This window comes from Triticum aestivum, chromosome 1A (assembly GCF_018294505.1).
Source record: "Triticum aestivum cultivar Chinese Spring chromosome 1A, IWGSC CS RefSeq v2.1, whole genome shotgun sequence".
NCBI lineage: Eukaryota > Viridiplantae > Streptophyta > Magnoliopsida > Poales > Poaceae > Triticum > Triticum aestivum.
The window spans coordinates 24,223,784-24,240,030 of record NC_057794.1 but is presented as its reverse complement, the minus strand read 5'-3'; the positions used below and the strand labels follow the sequence as shown (position 1 = coordinate 24,240,030).

At 43.6% G+C, this 16,247-nt stretch overlaps 3 protein-coding genes across 3 annotated transcripts; 2 read left to right on the top strand and 1 right to left on the bottom strand.

Annotated features, from left to right (window-relative positions):
• The first annotated feature begins 1,743 nt into the window (after positions 1–1,743).
• Positions 1,744–8,368, top strand: LOC123187500 (glucose-6-phosphate isomerase, cytosolic). Its single transcript, XM_044599372.1, has 24 exons — positions 1,744–1,908; positions 2,038–2,100; positions 2,247–2,323; positions 2,412–2,493; positions 2,568–2,615; positions 2,855–3,010; positions 3,096–3,192; positions 3,297–3,339; positions 3,590–3,657; positions 3,762–3,846; positions 3,932–3,980; positions 4,173–4,245; positions 4,327–4,387; positions 5,464–5,530; positions 5,605–5,661; positions 5,759–5,812; positions 5,910–6,038; positions 6,445–6,508; positions 6,618–6,691; positions 6,775–6,828; positions 6,936–7,004; positions 7,543–7,632; positions 7,766–7,873; positions 8,089–8,368. Exons 2-24 carry the CDS (start codon positions 2,050–2,052, stop codon positions 8,134–8,136), a joined length of 1,704 nt encoding a protein of 567 aa, XP_044455307.1. The 5' UTR covers positions 1,744–1,908; positions 2,038–2,049; the 3' UTR covers positions 8,137–8,368.
• Positions 8,369–9,538: 1,170 nt separating this feature from the next.
• Positions 9,539–11,523, bottom strand: LOC123187510 (uncharacterized). Its single transcript, XM_044599384.1, has 3 exons — positions 11,213–11,523; positions 11,052–11,109; positions 9,539–9,920 (listed from the first exon to the last, which is right to left on the bottom strand). Exons 1-3 carry the CDS (start codon positions 11,488–11,490, stop codon positions 9,861–9,863), a joined length of 396 nt encoding a protein of 131 aa, XP_044455319.1. The 5' UTR covers positions 11,491–11,523; the 3' UTR covers positions 9,539–9,860.
• Positions 11,524–11,664: 141 nt separating this feature from the next.
• Positions 11,665–15,852, top strand: LOC123187491 (phragmoplastin interacting protein 1). Its single transcript, XM_044599363.1, has 5 exons — positions 11,665–12,386; positions 12,820–12,951; positions 13,449–13,611; positions 14,246–14,292; positions 14,375–15,852. Exons 1-5 carry the CDS (start codon positions 11,713–11,715, stop codon positions 15,537–15,539), a joined length of 2,181 nt encoding a protein of 726 aa, XP_044455298.1. The 5' UTR covers positions 11,665–11,712; the 3' UTR covers positions 15,540–15,852.
• The last annotated feature ends 395 nt before the right edge of the window (positions 15,853–16,247 follow it).

Here is a 16,247-nt window from a genome sequence, read left to right as displayed (position 1 = left end):
TCGTTTGAGTACTCGTGGAGGCAAAACGGACTTCGTATGAGGAAGTTATGCCTGTTTTACTGAACAGTGCACAAAACAGATTCCAATCCGAATTCAACTACGAGATTGAATCTAAAAAGATCCGAATTTTGTTTTTTTTTTCTTCTCTCTTTTTTTCCTCACACATTTTTTTCTTTCTCTCCTTTTTTTCTCTCGTTTTTCTCTCTCTCTTTTTTTCTCCCTCTTTCCAAAACAAACTAGATAAGATGCAGATTGGATTAAGTGAAGATGTCAACGATCTCAACTATTATTATGACAATGGATGGTGGGTAGCACGTGGTGGAAATTGATGGATGGGTGGTGGACAGCGGAAGAGATAATGATGCAGTGGTGGCGTGACTAATGTGAACAGAACTGGAAACTCTAAACGAACTAGACACTAAGACCAACAACTCGACACGACGATGCAACCGATAATTCAACTATGCAAGCAATAAAAAGAAAATTGCAAAGGCTCAGACTGGCTTGGACCAAGGATGAATAGACCTAACTCTTTTTTGTGGCTTTTTCTTGGGCAATAGGTAAGAAAATAAATCTAATCTAGGAAAACTGGAAATTCTCACCGAGCAACCTGAAAACCGATACCACTTAATAGAGGCGAGGGTCCCGATCTTTCGATGAGATAATAACTATCGATTTGGTGGAGACGACTTTGACGATCCGACTACAAACGTGCACGAGTTGCGCCTTAGCAATCGCTAAACCAATCTTCTGAGGTTACTGACGATGCTGGAAGCACGGTCAGCCTGACCACGAAGGTCTATTCCTGCAAGCAATCGAAGAACGAGTAAGAATATGATAAAGCAATCTGAATATTGCAAATATATATGAAGTATTGATAATGGTGGGGATCCGAAAGCGGTCTTGGTCTGGTCGTTGGACACAAACGAAGTACACGAAATTGCAATGGCTAACTTTTAACTAAACAAATCCCCAGAAAAAAGCTAGTAGATGGATCTACTTATATAGGAGCAATGGGTGGCGGCCAAGGAGGTGGGAGAACGTCCCAAGGCAGCTTAAAACTAACCCTAGGTCGTACAAGGCTCATGGGCCCAAGTGGAGGTGATGCAACACCTTTGGGCTTGTAGTTTGACTCGGATTCTGCTGCAACGTCAGATTGTTTCGTCCGTAACTCAACGCTCCGGACGAATTTGAAGGTGAATCCAATTGGGTTGGAAAGAGCACGAAATCTAGTTTCCAACAAAAAAAGAATCACCCAATTCGGAGTCCGTATGAAAAGGTTGTTGGCGTTTTGAGTCAGGTATGTCTGTGCAGTCCGAATCTGAATCCAGAACGTGAGAGACTTGGACTCTATCTTCTTTTGGTCCAAAAGTGACGTGAGAGGACTTTTTGAACACAACCTAAACTTCTCCTTTTCCCTTATTTTCATATGTGGATTGTACAAATGTCCCATACACCTGTAATAATTAGACAAAACACAAAAGTGTGTGAAGTATTTTTGTTCTGGATAACATAAATAGATCATTGAATAGTTTGCATTAGAAATTACCTGACAAATATGTATGTATGCAATATTTTTGGTCGTATTCAAGGTAGTCATGTCCTCATCAGATGCTTTTCGTTGCAGTCTCATCTCATGATTGAAGATGTATAGATTGGATGTCCCAAGACAAGACAAAGAAAGTAGCCCCTCTCGGTGTCCGCATCGATTTTTAACCCTTTTTATTTATTGAAGGACTGTTGGCCAGCCGTTCTCTGGCAGGCGGGCCCCGCAAATACGGCACGGACACGGCCTCCTCCTCCCCCTCCTCCTCCCCGCTTCTATTCTCTTCCACCACCGATCCGTCATCTCCTCCGCGACCGCGCTCCGTTCTCCGGCAGCCCGCCGTCCGTCGACATCCTCCAGGGGTACGCACCTACCGCGATCCGAATCAATTGCTCCTCTTCTATCTCTTCCTCCCCAATCCATCCGTCCGCCTTTATTACTATTTTTTGCTGGGATTAAAGGCAGCTTATCCTCCGCCTCAATTCCGCCAGGTCCGCCCGGCCATGGCGTCGCCGGCGCTCATCTCCGACACCGACCAGTGGAAGACCCTCCAGGTGCGGGTTGCCTCCGCCCGTCACCCGCGGATTTCTCCCCACTCTTCCCGGCTCTTGTGTGTGCTTCCGATTGGATTGGCAGGATCTCACCGTGTGTGTGTGTGTGTGTGTGTGTGTGTGTGTGTGTGTGTGTTTCGTGACCGCAGGCGCACGTCGGCGCGATCCACAAGACGCACCTGCGCGATCTCATGACGGACGCCGACCGATGCAAGGCAATGACGGCGTAAGCACCCGCCCCTCTTTGTTTTCCGATCTTCTTTCCCGCGTGTCTGAGATATTGATGGTCCGTTCGTTGGATTGGATTTTGCCAGGGAGTTCGAAGGCGTCTTCCTGGACTACTCGAGGCAGCAGGCCACCACGGAGACCGTCGACAAGCTCTTCAAGCTGGCAGAGGTGAGACTCTTTTTCTTTTTCTGTCTTTGTAAGTGGGGAGAGTAATTTGGGATGTACTGGATTTATTATTGCAGACCGCAAAGCTCAAGGAGAAGATTGACAAGATGTTTAAAGGCGAGAAGGTCAGTGTCGTGCCCTGCAACCGTTCTTCAGTTATTCCATCACATCGCATGTGCCTATTCGGCATATACTACTTGTTATCTGTACATGTCATTCAGACGAATATTAATATTGGGAAAAGTAGTTATGAGCCATGGCAACTTCTCTACTTTAATGTATCCACTTCATAGTAACAAACAATTTGGGGTGGATGGTATTACCGTATACATGTCTCAGTTGACTTGATTGATCTGTCTGTCAGATAAATACCACGGAGAACAGATCAGTGCTCCATGTGGCTCTCAGGGCTCCAAGAGACGCAGTCATAAACAGTGACGGGGTGAACGTGGTCCCCGAAGTTTGGGCTGTTAAGGATAAAATCAAGCAGTTCTCTGAGACTTTCAGAAGTGGCTCATGGGTAAATTTTCTTCAGACAAACTTCTTAACCTGTCAAATTTAGCAGAAACGGTAAAAATTGATCACTGCTACTTCTTGGAATGCAGGTTGGGGCAACTGGGAAACCGTTGACAAATGTTGTCTCAGTTGGGATTGGTGGTAGCTTCCTTGGACCTCTGTTTGTGCATACGGCTCTCCAGACTGGTAAAGGAATATGTCATCCACTCCTTCTCTATGTCTTCTAAACTGAAGATTATTTACTGCCAGATTCTGATCTGATATGCCATGAAAATGTTACTACTTTTCAGACCCAGAAGCAGCAGAATGTGCCAAAGGCCGACAACTGAGATTGTAAGTGTGTAACTGGGGCATCTCTCTGTTTTTCTTTTGCCGGCACCTGTCATACCTTTTGTGCTGGCACTTCCTATAGATGCTAAAAGTAAAATAAAATGTGATCGAGCGGCTATGTTTTTGACTTTCTGTACCATTCATGATCTTGAATATTGTGATTGAGTGGCTATATTTTTCACTTCTCGTACCGTTCATGCAATCGATATGCTCTTCATCTAGTAATATGTGCTCAATTGTGGTTATACTGCAGTCTTGCAAATGTTGATCCAGTTGATGTTGCACGGAGCATCAAAGATTTAGACCCTGCAACTACTCTTGGTAATCATCATGTTTCACTAGTATTAACTCTCAGCACAGATACTCTCTCTGCTTCTACAAATATCATCAGAAGTTCTGATCGTTCTTGTCGAACAAATGTGCAGTTGTGGTTGTCTCAAAGACCTTCACGACAGCTGAAACAATGTTGAATGCTCGAACTATCAAGGAGTGGATTGTCTCTGCTCTTGGGTAAGTCTGTTTAATACCTTAAACATCTTTAGCCCTGCTGTGAACCCTTATTGCTCAGTGATTGATGTGAAATTTGTTAATTCAGACCTCAGGCTGTTTCCAAACACATGATTGCTGTCAGTACTAATCTTAAGGTACTTTTCGACCTTTAAGTTTTCCAGCCAATTTTCACATGATCATATTCTGTTTTCACATATCTGCAGTTCTGCTGCTGCGTTTTCCATGTTTGGCTAAGTTGTTAGAGCATTCCCCATGCCATATTCTTCGTCAAGAACCCTGATCCTAATGTGATAATTTTCTAACTGTACCTTTTTCTTTTGAAAAAGCTTGTCAAGGAGTTCGGAATTGACCCTAACAATGCTTTTGCATTTTGGGACTGGGTTGGCGGCCGCTATAGTGGTGAGAACTGCTCTTTTCATTAAAGTTACTAATACTAATATATCTTATGTTCTGCATCATAACTCTAGTCAAATATTGCAGTTTGCAGTGCTGTCGGTGTTCTGCCCTTGTCTCTTCAGTATGGATTTCCAATTGTTCAGAAGTATGTTACTCCATCTTAACCTATAATTACACCCTGAAGTGAAATTCATGTTTTGGCAATAGGCAATAGAAATATAAAGGACAATAGTTGTTTCAATTTTAGAACATCGGTTCAATTTCATGACTGCCAAACGAGATTGTGCTTTAGTGGATGGGGAATCATGGCAGTAAACAATTCTAAGAAAAGTAACCTCAGAGATGCCCATCTCACTTGTCTGGTCAACAAGTGAGTATCATGACCCATTGGCCTGGTGTCATTGCCTAAATACTATCAAGCCGTTCTTACTTGAGATAAATTCCAAATCTCCAATGCATGATTGTAACACTTTTTCTCATTAGAAAATAAAACATTTCCCTTAAGAATTATCTCTGCTTAAATCAGGATGAACTTTTGCTGTTTCAGACTAGAGCAAGTACTTCATATATGCATAATCATTCACGACAGCTGTCACAGTATTACGGGTGCTTTACAAAAAGGATACTACACATCTGTGTTCATCACCATTGACCAATACTTGTGGGTATAAAAAAGATACGACATTTCTGACGAGAAAAAAAATAACTGGGCCTGATACCTTTCCCAGCAAAACTTATCAAGATAGCTGCACTATTCTTTCATAGTATTATGGAAATTTGTGTAAGACGTGATATTTTTGTGTTAATCACAAGTAGAAATGGAAAGATAGGATAAGTTAAATTCTGCTGGAACACTATGAGCATCTACTGCTTGGAGGATCTTGAATAGTTTAGTGCACAACCATGCAAAGTAAACACATGTTAGATGATTTGAACTCCGGGACAACTTATCCAGGTAACATAAAGCCATAAACCCACACTTAATTAGAAAGGTCAAACTCCTGTCCTCGTCCTTTCAAGGTTAGATTTGGTGGGTTTTAGGATACATCAAGCCCCTCAAAGCTCCAAAGAGGGTTTATAAGTAAATAATCCGTGTTTAACATTTTTACCGTCAAAATGTGGATGACAATGCCAATGCCAATGCCGAAGTCTGGAAATGTTCATTCGCATTGTAAACAGAGATGATAATTGATCCTGCTCTGGTTTCTTTTCTTTCTGAAGATTTCTGGAGGGTGCTTCCAGCATTGACAACCACTTCCACACATCTTCATTTGAGAAAAATATACCTGTAAGTGAGTTGTATATGGCGATCAGTGATGCACCATTAACCATTCTTGTAACAGGGTCTTTCTTTTTGTTTAGGTACTCCTTGGTTTGTTGAGTGTGTGGAATGTTTCATTTCTCGGATATCCGGCTAGGGTGAGCTACTCAGTCCCATTGTCTTGTTATTTCCTATTACAATTTATATCTAATTCTCCATCTGAGTACTTCAATTTTCTCTAATTATTGTTTCTAGGCAATATTGCCGTACTCTCAAGCACTTGAGAAACTAGCACCACATATTCAGCAGGTACATTACTAGCTTTGCTTTTTAACAGCTGCCATCATGGAGATTGTCTTTTGTTCTTTTTTTATCATAATAACATATGCATATTTATGTTGTATAGCTTAGCATGGAGAGTAATGGAAAGGGTGTCTCCATTGATGGTGTTCGACTTCCATATGAGGCTGGTGAAATTGATTTTGGTGAACCTGGAACAAATGGGCAACACAGCTTCTATCAATTAATCCATCAGGTAAATACTAGCTTCACATTCGCTAGTAATGTTGCCAAGTGCTGTAGCGGTTTGCAATTTGTATCAACTAAACTATATAGGGAGATATTGCATATCATAGTTAGTATTTCCAGGAAGATTTGTATCAACTAAACTGTACAAGGAGATATTGCATAGCACAATTAGTATTTCCAGGAAGTCATGACCTTAATTACTTCATCTGTTAAAGTATCAAATTTGGTAATGCCATATGGATTAGGATTTCATATGCTCACAGTTACCTTAATGATTTATGTGTGTTACATTTTGGCACCTCTTACATCTGTCTCTTGTCTACTTGATTACTTTCATGTGTTATAAGTTCTGGCAACCATATATTTCAATGGATATGCACCTTTGTTGATAATGGTTGTACCTAAACTTCCAGGGAAGAGTTATTCCTTGTGATTTCATTGGCGTCATAAAAAGCCAGCAGCCTGTTTACTTGAAAGGTATGTCATTGAAATATCTCTTTTGGAGTTGAAAACTTAAGATGCAGCCTCTTAGGCTTGTGGTTCTTCAAATGCCCTTTCAAAGACTTCTATGGTGCATTTTTATCAGGGGAAACTGTCAGCAATCATGATGAGTTGATGTCCAATTTCTTTGCTCAGCCTGACGCACTTGCTTATGGAAAGGTAAATAGCTCAACAACATTTTGGAGAACATGCTTTTCATGAACTATTTTGGTTTCTTATTAGAGTTGACTTCATCTTTTCAGACTCCTGAACAATTACAGAGCGAGAAAGTTCCCGAAAATCTTATCTCTCATAAGGTGATGATTATTCACTTATTTCGAACATGGTTATTCCACTGCATCAAGCTTGTCACCATAAATGTTGCCTTTCTGATTGAGCATTCTTGTTGTTTTGGTGTCTTCAGACTTTTCAGGGCAACCGGCCATCACTGAGTTTCTTGCTGTCTTCATTATCTGCCTATGAGATTGGACAGGTATGCAGATAATATTCTCTCTACTCATCTGAAGTTGCAGGCTGTTCAGCCCTGAATTCAGTATAGTACATCCTCTTCTTTTTCAGTGGCAAGATTCTGATTATGTTGTATGAATCATGCATCATTTAAAAATAATAACATAAGATTAGGATTTTGCTGTTCACAATGGGTATCATGGTTGTGTTGATTGGTTTCTTTCCCTGATTAAATATTAGAACTTAAGAAAGCAAATTTGAGATGTCCTGGTATCTGTTGGGCAGATTATGCTGGTGGAAGCTGCACATGTTTTCCACCACAAACTTTGCGCTGCCTCCTCATTTTTTCTTGCTTATGATCTTGCTGTGCAAGGTGATTGAAGTGGCAGTTTTTGTTCCGCCTTCATGAAGCCTATATCATGAATTATTTCATGAGATTTGGATCAGCAATCCTGTCACTATGCACTCTTGTCACTGTTTGCCCTTTCCAAGATTGCACGGTGCTGTCAAAATCCCCTTTTCACTGTTTTTGTAAATGTACTAATACAGTTTGTACCTTTCAGCTTTTATCCATCTATGAGCACCGGATCGCAGTTCAGGGTTTCATATGGGGAATCAACTCGTTTGACCAGTGGGGAGTGGAGCTGGGCAAGGTCTGTGCATGATATATTTACTTCATCCAATATTTTCCATTTTTCATTCAAAAGCATAGTCTTTGTGCTCCATTTGGCTCGTTGCTTAACTTCATCTAAAGCTGTGATCTATCTATGGAACTTGTTGTTTCAGTCACTGGCTTCTACAGTGAGGAAACAGTTGCATGCATCACGCATGGAAGGAAAGCCCGTCGAGGGCTTCAACCCCAGCAGCGCAAGTTTGCTCACACGGTTTCTTGCGGTATGCCCTTTTGCTTGTTCTGCCATGTTATGTCATCTATTACCTCCGTCCCAAATTAGTTGTCTTAGATTTGTCTAGATACGGATGTACCTAACACTAAAATGTGTCTAGATACATTCGTATCTAGGCAAATCCTGTTAAGACTATGAAATACTCTTCGATCACTCTGTGAATTGATTGTTCTTACACCGGAGTTATTATCTTTGTTTTTGTAGGTTAAACCATCAACCCCATATGACACGACAGTGCTTCCAAAAGTGTAAGCTGAGGGAGGTTTAGTAGTCCTACAAAGAAGTGTAACCTGAGGTTGAGACTGATAATCGACAAGCTAGGTTGAGCTTGTGGCATAACAAGTTTTCTTCCTTCTTTCTTGCGACTTGTTACAACCAGTCTGGTTGTACTGTAATTTTGAAGTTCCTCTTGCTTCAGCTTGGAGAAAGACAAGTAAACTATCACGATATAATGAAATAAATATATCGACTTGTGACACCAAAAGCGGAAAGCACTCTGGGAATACCGAGGATGAAAGGTTCTCTTTTCTCTATACTGTATATCTTTCAGAATTTTCTTTGTTGTTGGATGCAAAGCAAAACGCCGTTAGGGTCATGCAGAAAACATGTGATGTTGAGGGCCCGTGGCATCCACATGTGCTATTGCGCCGCTTGCATAGCAATGTTGCATAATGTTTCCTCCTTTTTTGTATGCTTGTAAGCAATCTTTATAATTGTTTAAATATGGATGTTTTTGCATGCTCGACGCCCATACATAATGGGACTTCGTACTTGAATCAGAGGTTGGATATGCAAACACTTTTTTGCTAGATCTGCCACTCCAACTAGATGTGTGGTTTCGCTCTATTTGGCGAGGTTCGGTAACGTCAACCTGAGCAATGTCACAGATGTGGAAGAGCAAGTTTGCAATGTTCCTTCCTCTTGCAGGTCATAAAGTGATTCACAGCATCCCCAACAGATCCATCGAGACAATTCTATTTTTTCAAGCAAGTGTTTTTTATGCAAACGGTTAGCTTGGACAAGATGGCGAGTAACGCCTTGCTATTTGATCGAAGTGTTGTGCTGTTATTTGTTGGTAAGCTCACCACTCTTGAGAAAAGATGACCACAAACAATATGATGCATGCAATCAAACATGGTGCAATAGAATCTTGAGCACTAGATGCAATGCAACGCAATCGTGGGTGTTAAATCTCAAGCGGGCCTAGCTGAGAGGGGCCTCCTGGCTCATGACTTGATGCATGCAACCGGGTGCGACCACTGTGGACGCCTGATGATTTTCCTGCCACACAACCCAAATGTGTGTGTATATGACACATACCCAGGCTATGTCTATTATTAGCAGCTGCAACAACTCCCAGTGCAGCAACATAAAGAACCGAGGAGTCATTCTTGTGTGCAATAATAGTTTTAAATATGCCCTATACATCACTCTATTCTATGGTGCCTAGATATACTGGCACATTTCCTCCCAGATCTCAAAAGAAAAAAGGAAAAATTCTATATGGTGTCTATAATCCAGTTCTCATATTATACTATGGCATATATTTACTTGAATGACCCTTTCTGCCACACAAAAAAAAACCCTGCAGTGCCAATGATACATGAGAATAACTAACACACACTCATAATTTTGATCTGTTTCAGCAAACAAGTTGGGTTCAATGCAGGTTGGGACCAGGCTAGAATCCTGATTATATGACCGATGTTATAAAAAAAATGCATTACAAAGTGTGGCAGGTGGCACTAGAGTTGGAAAGCAGCAAGGCGAAAAAGACTGCAAAAGCCAATAAGCCTATGAAATTCCTACATTACACTCCCTTCGACCTTATTCAGGAAGAGCAGCATACTTAATCAACAGCTTGGCCTCATCAAACAAAAAAGGGAGACTAGTTTCATTGTGCGCAGAATATGTTTATATTAAGAGTTCCTTCCCGATTGCCACAACAAACGGTAGAATCACCAGCAGGCCAGTCCCTAAGTAGCCTTTGCTGCTGCTGCCTCCTCCTCTTTCATCTTTTTATCCCATCTGCGTTTCTGCAGAAATAACAATTTGTGCAAACACAGACAAAAGAAGAACCAGTTAGATGCTTCCTTTCAAGGCACAGAGAAGTTGTACGCAATCACATTAATCATTGCCATGGTGAACACAATGATCACAAGTGCACAACATGTAGCCTTAAAGTACAAGGTATGCTGTCTTCAGTAAGAACTCAACTAAACTGGCAGCATAGTTTTCACAAGAAAATATATTTCTCCCAAATCGAGCCCTTAATAATTGATCCATGTTCAATGATAAGATGAACTATAACTAGCAATTATCAAGAAATTTAATTACCAGCACAGATATTTAATTCCAGTGCTCCATAGCCATTCTAGCAGCTGACCAGAATAGGTTGTCTCATCTTGCAGGCAAGCGCTTACTGGGCTTTACACATTGTTGCACAAAATGTATAGTGCAAACACTTGTGAACTCATAAGACCAGGGAGCAAACTCTTTAGAAGTTTAGCTAAGCCTCCAATGATGAATCAAGCTGATTTGAATGGTATGCCAGCAACTGAAAGCCCAGCTGCAGCCTAAGTATCTCATGCTGCTGCATTTGGGAGAAATGGGGCTTAAGTGTAAATTTTCAAGGAAGATCCACGAGCAAGTGCCGAGAAAGATCATAACACTAGTTGGCTTGAAATCCCTTGTACTTACTTAGAGCCTGTTCGGACTCTCTCCCCGCTCCAACTCCGCTCTGGAGCGGAGCAGCATCCAGTTCAAATTTTCAGAGTCGCTCAAGGGCCACTCCGTGCGCTCCGCTCCGCGCTGAAGGAGCGGAGGGTTGCCGAACAGGGCCTTAATGTCTCGTGGCTTATATCTAAGCAAAGTCTGCAGTGCGCATGACTCCAGTTATGGCTATGCTTACAACAGATTAAGCAGTGATAACTAAAACACTGATAATGTGACTTGCGTCGAGCAAATAAACCCTGATGATTGAAACAGCACACTCAAGCTACTGATACCAGCCAGGAAACACATGGTTACATACAACTATACAAGGATTGCTCAGCACGGCATTGATTATACACGGCAAGGATTGCTACACAATTGCAATGCGCAGGCACACCGGATGGCAAACTGAGACAACATGAAGCACAGAAGGGCGAGGCGAGCAGGCGAACCTTGTAGTCGAGGAGCATCTGGGGCATCTTCTTCATCAGCTCAACGGTGTTGGCACGCCTGCGGAAACAAACCAAACCAAACCAAACCAAGTTAACCAGGCATCGAGAAGAGAAATGGCGCAGATTGGGAGGGGTGGAGGGAAATGGGGGAGGCTCATTACTTCTCGGCGGCGATGCGGTCGACCTTGTGGCCCTTGCGCTTGGTGCGCATCTCGCCGCGGGGCGGGTCGTAGGTCCAGTCCTCGCCGGCGAGGAGCACCTCCTTGCGGAGCCGCGCGCGCTGCCGGCCGCTGATCCCCAGCGGCTTCCACGCCCCGAGCTCCCAGTACCCCCACACCCCCTTGCTCAGCTCCCCCTTGTACTTGGCCAGCTTCTCCTTCCACGGGTACCCCTCCGCCCACTTCGCCGCCGTCGCCGCCGCCATCTTGCCCCCGGCCATCGCGCTCTCTCGCTCGCTCGCTCGCTAGGGTTGCGGCGGCGGCCTAGGGTAAGAGAAGAGCAGAGATCGGGCCGGGCCGGGTCGTCCCTTGATGGGCCGAACCGCACGTTCGATCAATGTAAGGCCCACATCAGCCCGGCCCACTATAAACCTCGCCGTCTCGTCAAGTCTCTTCCTCTCCCCTCTCTCTGTCTTTCTCTCCACTCCGCCGCCGCCGCCGCCATGGTGCTCGCGCGCAAGAAGCTGAAGCAGAAGCTCCACGCGCTCCTCCCCGGCGGGGGCGCCGAGGGGGAGGCTGCCGCGGAGGAGAAGAAGATAAAGGTGCGGCTGGTGGCCTCCAAGCGGCCCCGGCCCAAGCGCCCGGGGCCCCGCCCTCCCCGGACCAAGAGCGCCAAGAACAAGAAGGCGTCTCCGGAGAAATCACCCGCTCCGGCGGTGGAGGCGGAGGGCCCGGAGGAGAAGGCGGAGGGCCTGGAGGAGCCGGCCGTGGACGAGGCGGACCCTGCGTCGAAGGCGGAGCTGGAGCGGCGGAGGAAGGAGAGGAGGAAGGAGGAGAAGGAGAAGAGGAAGAAGAAGAAGGAGAAGATGCGGGCCAGGAAGTTGGCGGAGGCCGAGGCGGCGGCGAGCAAGAAGTCTGACGGAGAGCCGGGGAAGCAGGGCCCGGAAGTGGATGGTGGTGACGACCTTGAGGAGCCGGCGGTGGTGGACGAGGCCGCCCTGGCGCAGAGGGCGGAGGTGATGCGGCGGAGGGAGGAGAGGAGGAAGGAGAAGAAGGAGAAGAGGAGGGTCAGGAGGCTGATGGAGGCGGAGGCCGCGGCTAACAAGAAGTCTGATGATGAGGCGGAGAAGCAGGACGTGGAGGTGGCCGGCGCTGATGCAGCTGTGTCAGATGATAGGTGAGTTGGCGCTTCGACAAATTGGTGCATTTGTGCTCGAGTACCTCTTTTGCTGTTAGGTTCATGCCATGTAGATAGGAACTGTGTTGAACTCTTGATGTTAAGATGCCATTGCTTAGTTTTATCATTCAGAAAAGTAGTCATAACATTGTAAATGCCTTCATCCATCTAGTTTGGTAACTTCATCATGTTGGAAGAGCTGTAGTACGTAAGCAACTATCTGGTTATCTAGTTTGGGTTTGATCTGAGAAAAACACCTTTTGCTTGCCTTCCATGCTGGAAGATAACACTTCATTTTGTGAAGTGGCACTTTAATTGCTTTCTAGGGTTGTTTTTGGCATGCTGAATCTCGATGAGGTGTAAGACGGTGGTGTTTACCTGTCTGGTCCTTGCATTAACATTTGTTATGTAATGTTTTTTGTACTTGTTTCAGTGAACACAATCTAGACGCCACAAAGATGGAAGGAGAGGCGAAGGAAATTAAGTCAGAAGAGGTGAAGAAAATCAAGTCAGAAGAGCCTGGCCAGGCAGGTGTATCTGACAATCCAATTGTGTCGCAAGATAGGTGAGTTAAAACTGTAAAGGGCAGAGTTCTTGAGTACCTTCTTTCTCATTAGATAGGTATGAGGACAGACGATATCACATAACAGAGGCATGTAAGACAAGACACTGTTTCTGCAAATAATTAGAGGGATTAAAATAACACAGTGAGTTAGTGACTAAGAATAGCATAGCAGGATGGGACTTATTGCATAGTTAGAAGTTGCTCGGACTTGGACTGTCTAGCTTTGCTGTTGACTCAAATAGTGATGTATGTTGACTCAAATAGTGCTGTAACTGTACAGTACATCAGAAATTGTTTGCTCATCAGACTTTGTTGTGAGCTTTGTTCTTCCACGAAAAAACTGTTTGGTCTGGAAGTTTCTTTGTGAAATGATATGGCAATTTTATTGCTTTCTGGTCGTATGTTTATTGATTTGTTAAGGAGTGCAGTACACAGGGTGGAGATAAGGTTCTTATAGGATGTTGGCAGCTGTTTAATAATTTGCTTCCTTGTTTCAGTGAGCAAAGTATAAAGAAGGTGTATGTTGGTGGCATCCCGTACTATTCATCTGAGGATGACATTAGAAGTTTCTTTGAAGGATGTGGTAGTATCACTGCGCTGGACTGCATGACTTTTCCTGACACCGGGAAGTTCAGGGGTATTGCCATTCTCACATTCAAGGTCAGCTTCGAAACGTAGTACCCTTTGTTCTAGTGTTGTGTTCATGTTCATGCAGGCATGTTCAATTTACAAGTATATTGAACAATCTAAGACATCTTCTTAGTGTACTGAATGTTTAAGGTTTGATGACATTGGCGTTTTGATTCAATTAACTGTGTATGTATGGCAGTCTGACTTGTGTAGAAATTGTTGGTTTTATTTCCAAACCTCTAGTGCATTCATCTTTAAGGTCTTTTGGTGGTAAGCGGTGGTGTACCCTTGCGTCTTATGTTACTACAATGTTTGAGCAGAACTCTCATCGACCATTTAATTTTTTGTAATAAATTGGAGTTGGCTCGATACCAACATAAGATGCTCTTAATCTGCTTGGTAGAGCACATGACTTATCAGCAGTGTGTTTCAGTCATTGTCGTCGTTTGGAGGATCTGCCTGTAGCTTGAATCTTGTGGTACAACTTTTGAACAGTGCTCTTATCTACATTTTTTTAGTTTCATTTTAGTCCATCGGAGTCAGCTTGTACCACCACAAGATGCTCTTAATCTGTTATCACGAGTAGATTAATTCACATGACTCATCAGCAGCATGCTTTTAGAGTTGTTTGGAAGTTGAAACCTGACAGAGTTTTCTTGTGCAGACTGATGCCGCCGCAAAAAGGGCATTGGCCCTTGATGGTGCAGATATGTAAGCACATCTCCTTAATGTTACCCCTTGTTTGTTTCAGTTGTGATTCATAAGTGACGTCATTTTTGTTAAACAATCACAGGGGAGGATTCCTTTTGAAAGTCCAGCCTTACAAGGCTAACCGCGAAAAGGTCAAATCTAACCATGAGAAGGAAGATTTTGCCCCAAAGATGATAGAGGGATACAATAGGACATATGTTGGAAACCTAGCTTGGGACGTAACAGAGGATGATCTGAGGAAGTTCTTTTCTGATTGCAAGATCTCATCCATCCGTTTTGGAACAGACAAGGAGACAGGTGAATTCAAAGGCTTTGCACATGTTGATTTTTCTGATAGCACATCTCTTGCTATTGGTCTGAAGCTTGACCAGAACGTGATTAAGGGGAGACCAGCCAGAATCAGATGTGCTGTTCCAAAGAAAGAGAACCAGAAACCAGATGACAAAGCAACTTCAGACTCATCAAAGAACAACATCCGTACATGTTATGAATGTGGCACTCCTGGCCATCTCTCTTTTGCTTGCCCTAATAAGAAGGTTTCTGAAGTCATATCCAGTGAAAATAAGGATAATACTGATTCAGCTGAAGCATTGTCGAAGAAGAGACGCACGTGTTATGAATGTGGCGTTCCTGGCCATATATCGTCAGCTTGCCCCAACAAAAAGGCTTCTGAAGTCATAGCTGATGAAACTAAGGCCAATATTGACTCAGCCACAACATCATCGAAGAAGAGACGGACATGCTATGAATGTGGCATTCCTGGTCATCTATCATCTGCTTGCCCAAATAAAAGTGCTCCTGAAGTCATAGCTGATGAAACTAAGGCCAATACCGAATCTGCCACAACAGCGTCGAAGAAGAGACGGACATGCTATGAATGTGGCATTCCTGGTCATCTATCATCTGCTTGCCCAAATAAAAGTGCTCCTGAAGTCATAGCTGATGAAAATAAGGCCAATACTGAATCTGCCTCGACAGCGTCGAAGAAGAGACGGACATGCTATGAATGTGGCGTCTCCGGTCATCTCTCGTCAGCTTGCCCCAACAAAAAGGCCACTGAGATTAATCCCGAGGAAGCAGTTAAACCTGTTGGTGGCTCAAGTACGGAACCTTCAGCTGTTTCTGGTGAAAATAAACCTAGTGACGACACAAGCTCGGCGCCTCCAAAGAAAAAGAAGAGACGGACGTGCTATGAATGCGGCATAGCTGGTCATCTCTCATCAGAATGCCCCAACAAGGCCAAATGATCACGGTGGACCAGTTACTTTTTGATTGGTAGTGCCCCTTCGTTCGAGCCGCACCAAGAATTTTCTCCTCTAAAGGAGAGGAAATGATTCCTCAATAGGATGATCACGAGACATTTTACAGAGCAATCTTGTATGTCAGTAGACACATGTTGTATCTTCCATTTACCCTTATCATTTTTTGACTGCGTCATATTCTTTTTTGCGTGGAAAAGTTTGGCTGCGTGATGAATTAGGCAGTCCAGTACTCAATCTATGTGCACTGTATTTGCTATTACAGCTTATTAATACCAGGAACAAATTGCAGTATCCGAAATATGTTGTTCCAACCATTATTTCGTTCCTGTGCTAACTAGCATTCGGTTTTGAAGATACATCTGAAAAAATTACTAGAGATAGTATTGGCTTGTGAACTCAAATGGAGAAACCAAACAAAAAATATAAGACCGTGAGATCTTACAAAGCATTAGGATGTCAACATAAATGTGCTTACTACTACTGGATGCTGACTGAATCAATCACTACTGACCACTTGCTTTTGTATGTGTGTGATGACATGTATGGATATCTAGGTGCATTGCACTAACTATGCCTGATACTCCAACATGCAGTGCCGTCTGCATCACACCGGTGGCGACCTACGTGGAGATGGCGACAAGAACCCTAGAAAATCCAGGCAGAAGCAAAGTGCTCTCTCTCCTTCTCCCAGGC

Bases quoted from the DNA above. Each gene is read 5' to 3' on its own strand.
- LOC123187500 (XM_044599372.1), top strand. From the start codon at position 2,050: ATGGCGTCGCCGGCGCTCATCTCCGACACCGACCAGTGGAAGACCCTC. The intron at 3,847-3,931 runs GTAAGTCTGTTT...TTGTTAATTCAG, and splicing joins TGGATTGTCTCTGCTCTTGG to ACCTCAGGCTGTTTCCAAAC. The intron at 6,039-6,444 runs GTAAATACTAGC...CTAAACTTCCAG, and splicing joins TCTATCAATTAATCCATCAG to GGAAGAGTTATTCCTTGTGA.
- LOC123187510 (XM_044599384.1), bottom strand. From the start codon at position 11,490: ATGGCCGGGGGCAAGATGGCGGCGGCGACGGCGGCGAAGTGGGCGGAG. The intron at 11,110-11,212 runs GTAATGAGCCTC...TTGTTTCCGCAG, and splicing joins GACCGCATCGCCGCCGAGAA to GCGTGCCAACACCGTTGAGC. The intron at 9,921-11,051 runs GTTCGCCTGCTC...TTATTTCTGCAG, and splicing joins AGATGCTCCTCGACTACAAG to AAACGCAGATGGGATAAAAA.
- LOC123187491 (XM_044599363.1), top strand. From the start codon at position 11,713: ATGGTGCTCGCGCGCAAGAAGCTGAAGCAGAAGCTCCACGCGCTCCTC. The intron at 12,952-13,448 runs GTGAGTTAAAAC...TCCTTGTTTCAG, and splicing joins CCAATTGTGTCGCAAGATAG to TGAGCAAAGTATAAAGAAGG. The intron at 13,612-14,245 runs GTCAGCTTCGAA...TTTCTTGTGCAG, and splicing joins TTGCCATTCTCACATTCAAG to ACTGATGCCGCCGCAAAAAG.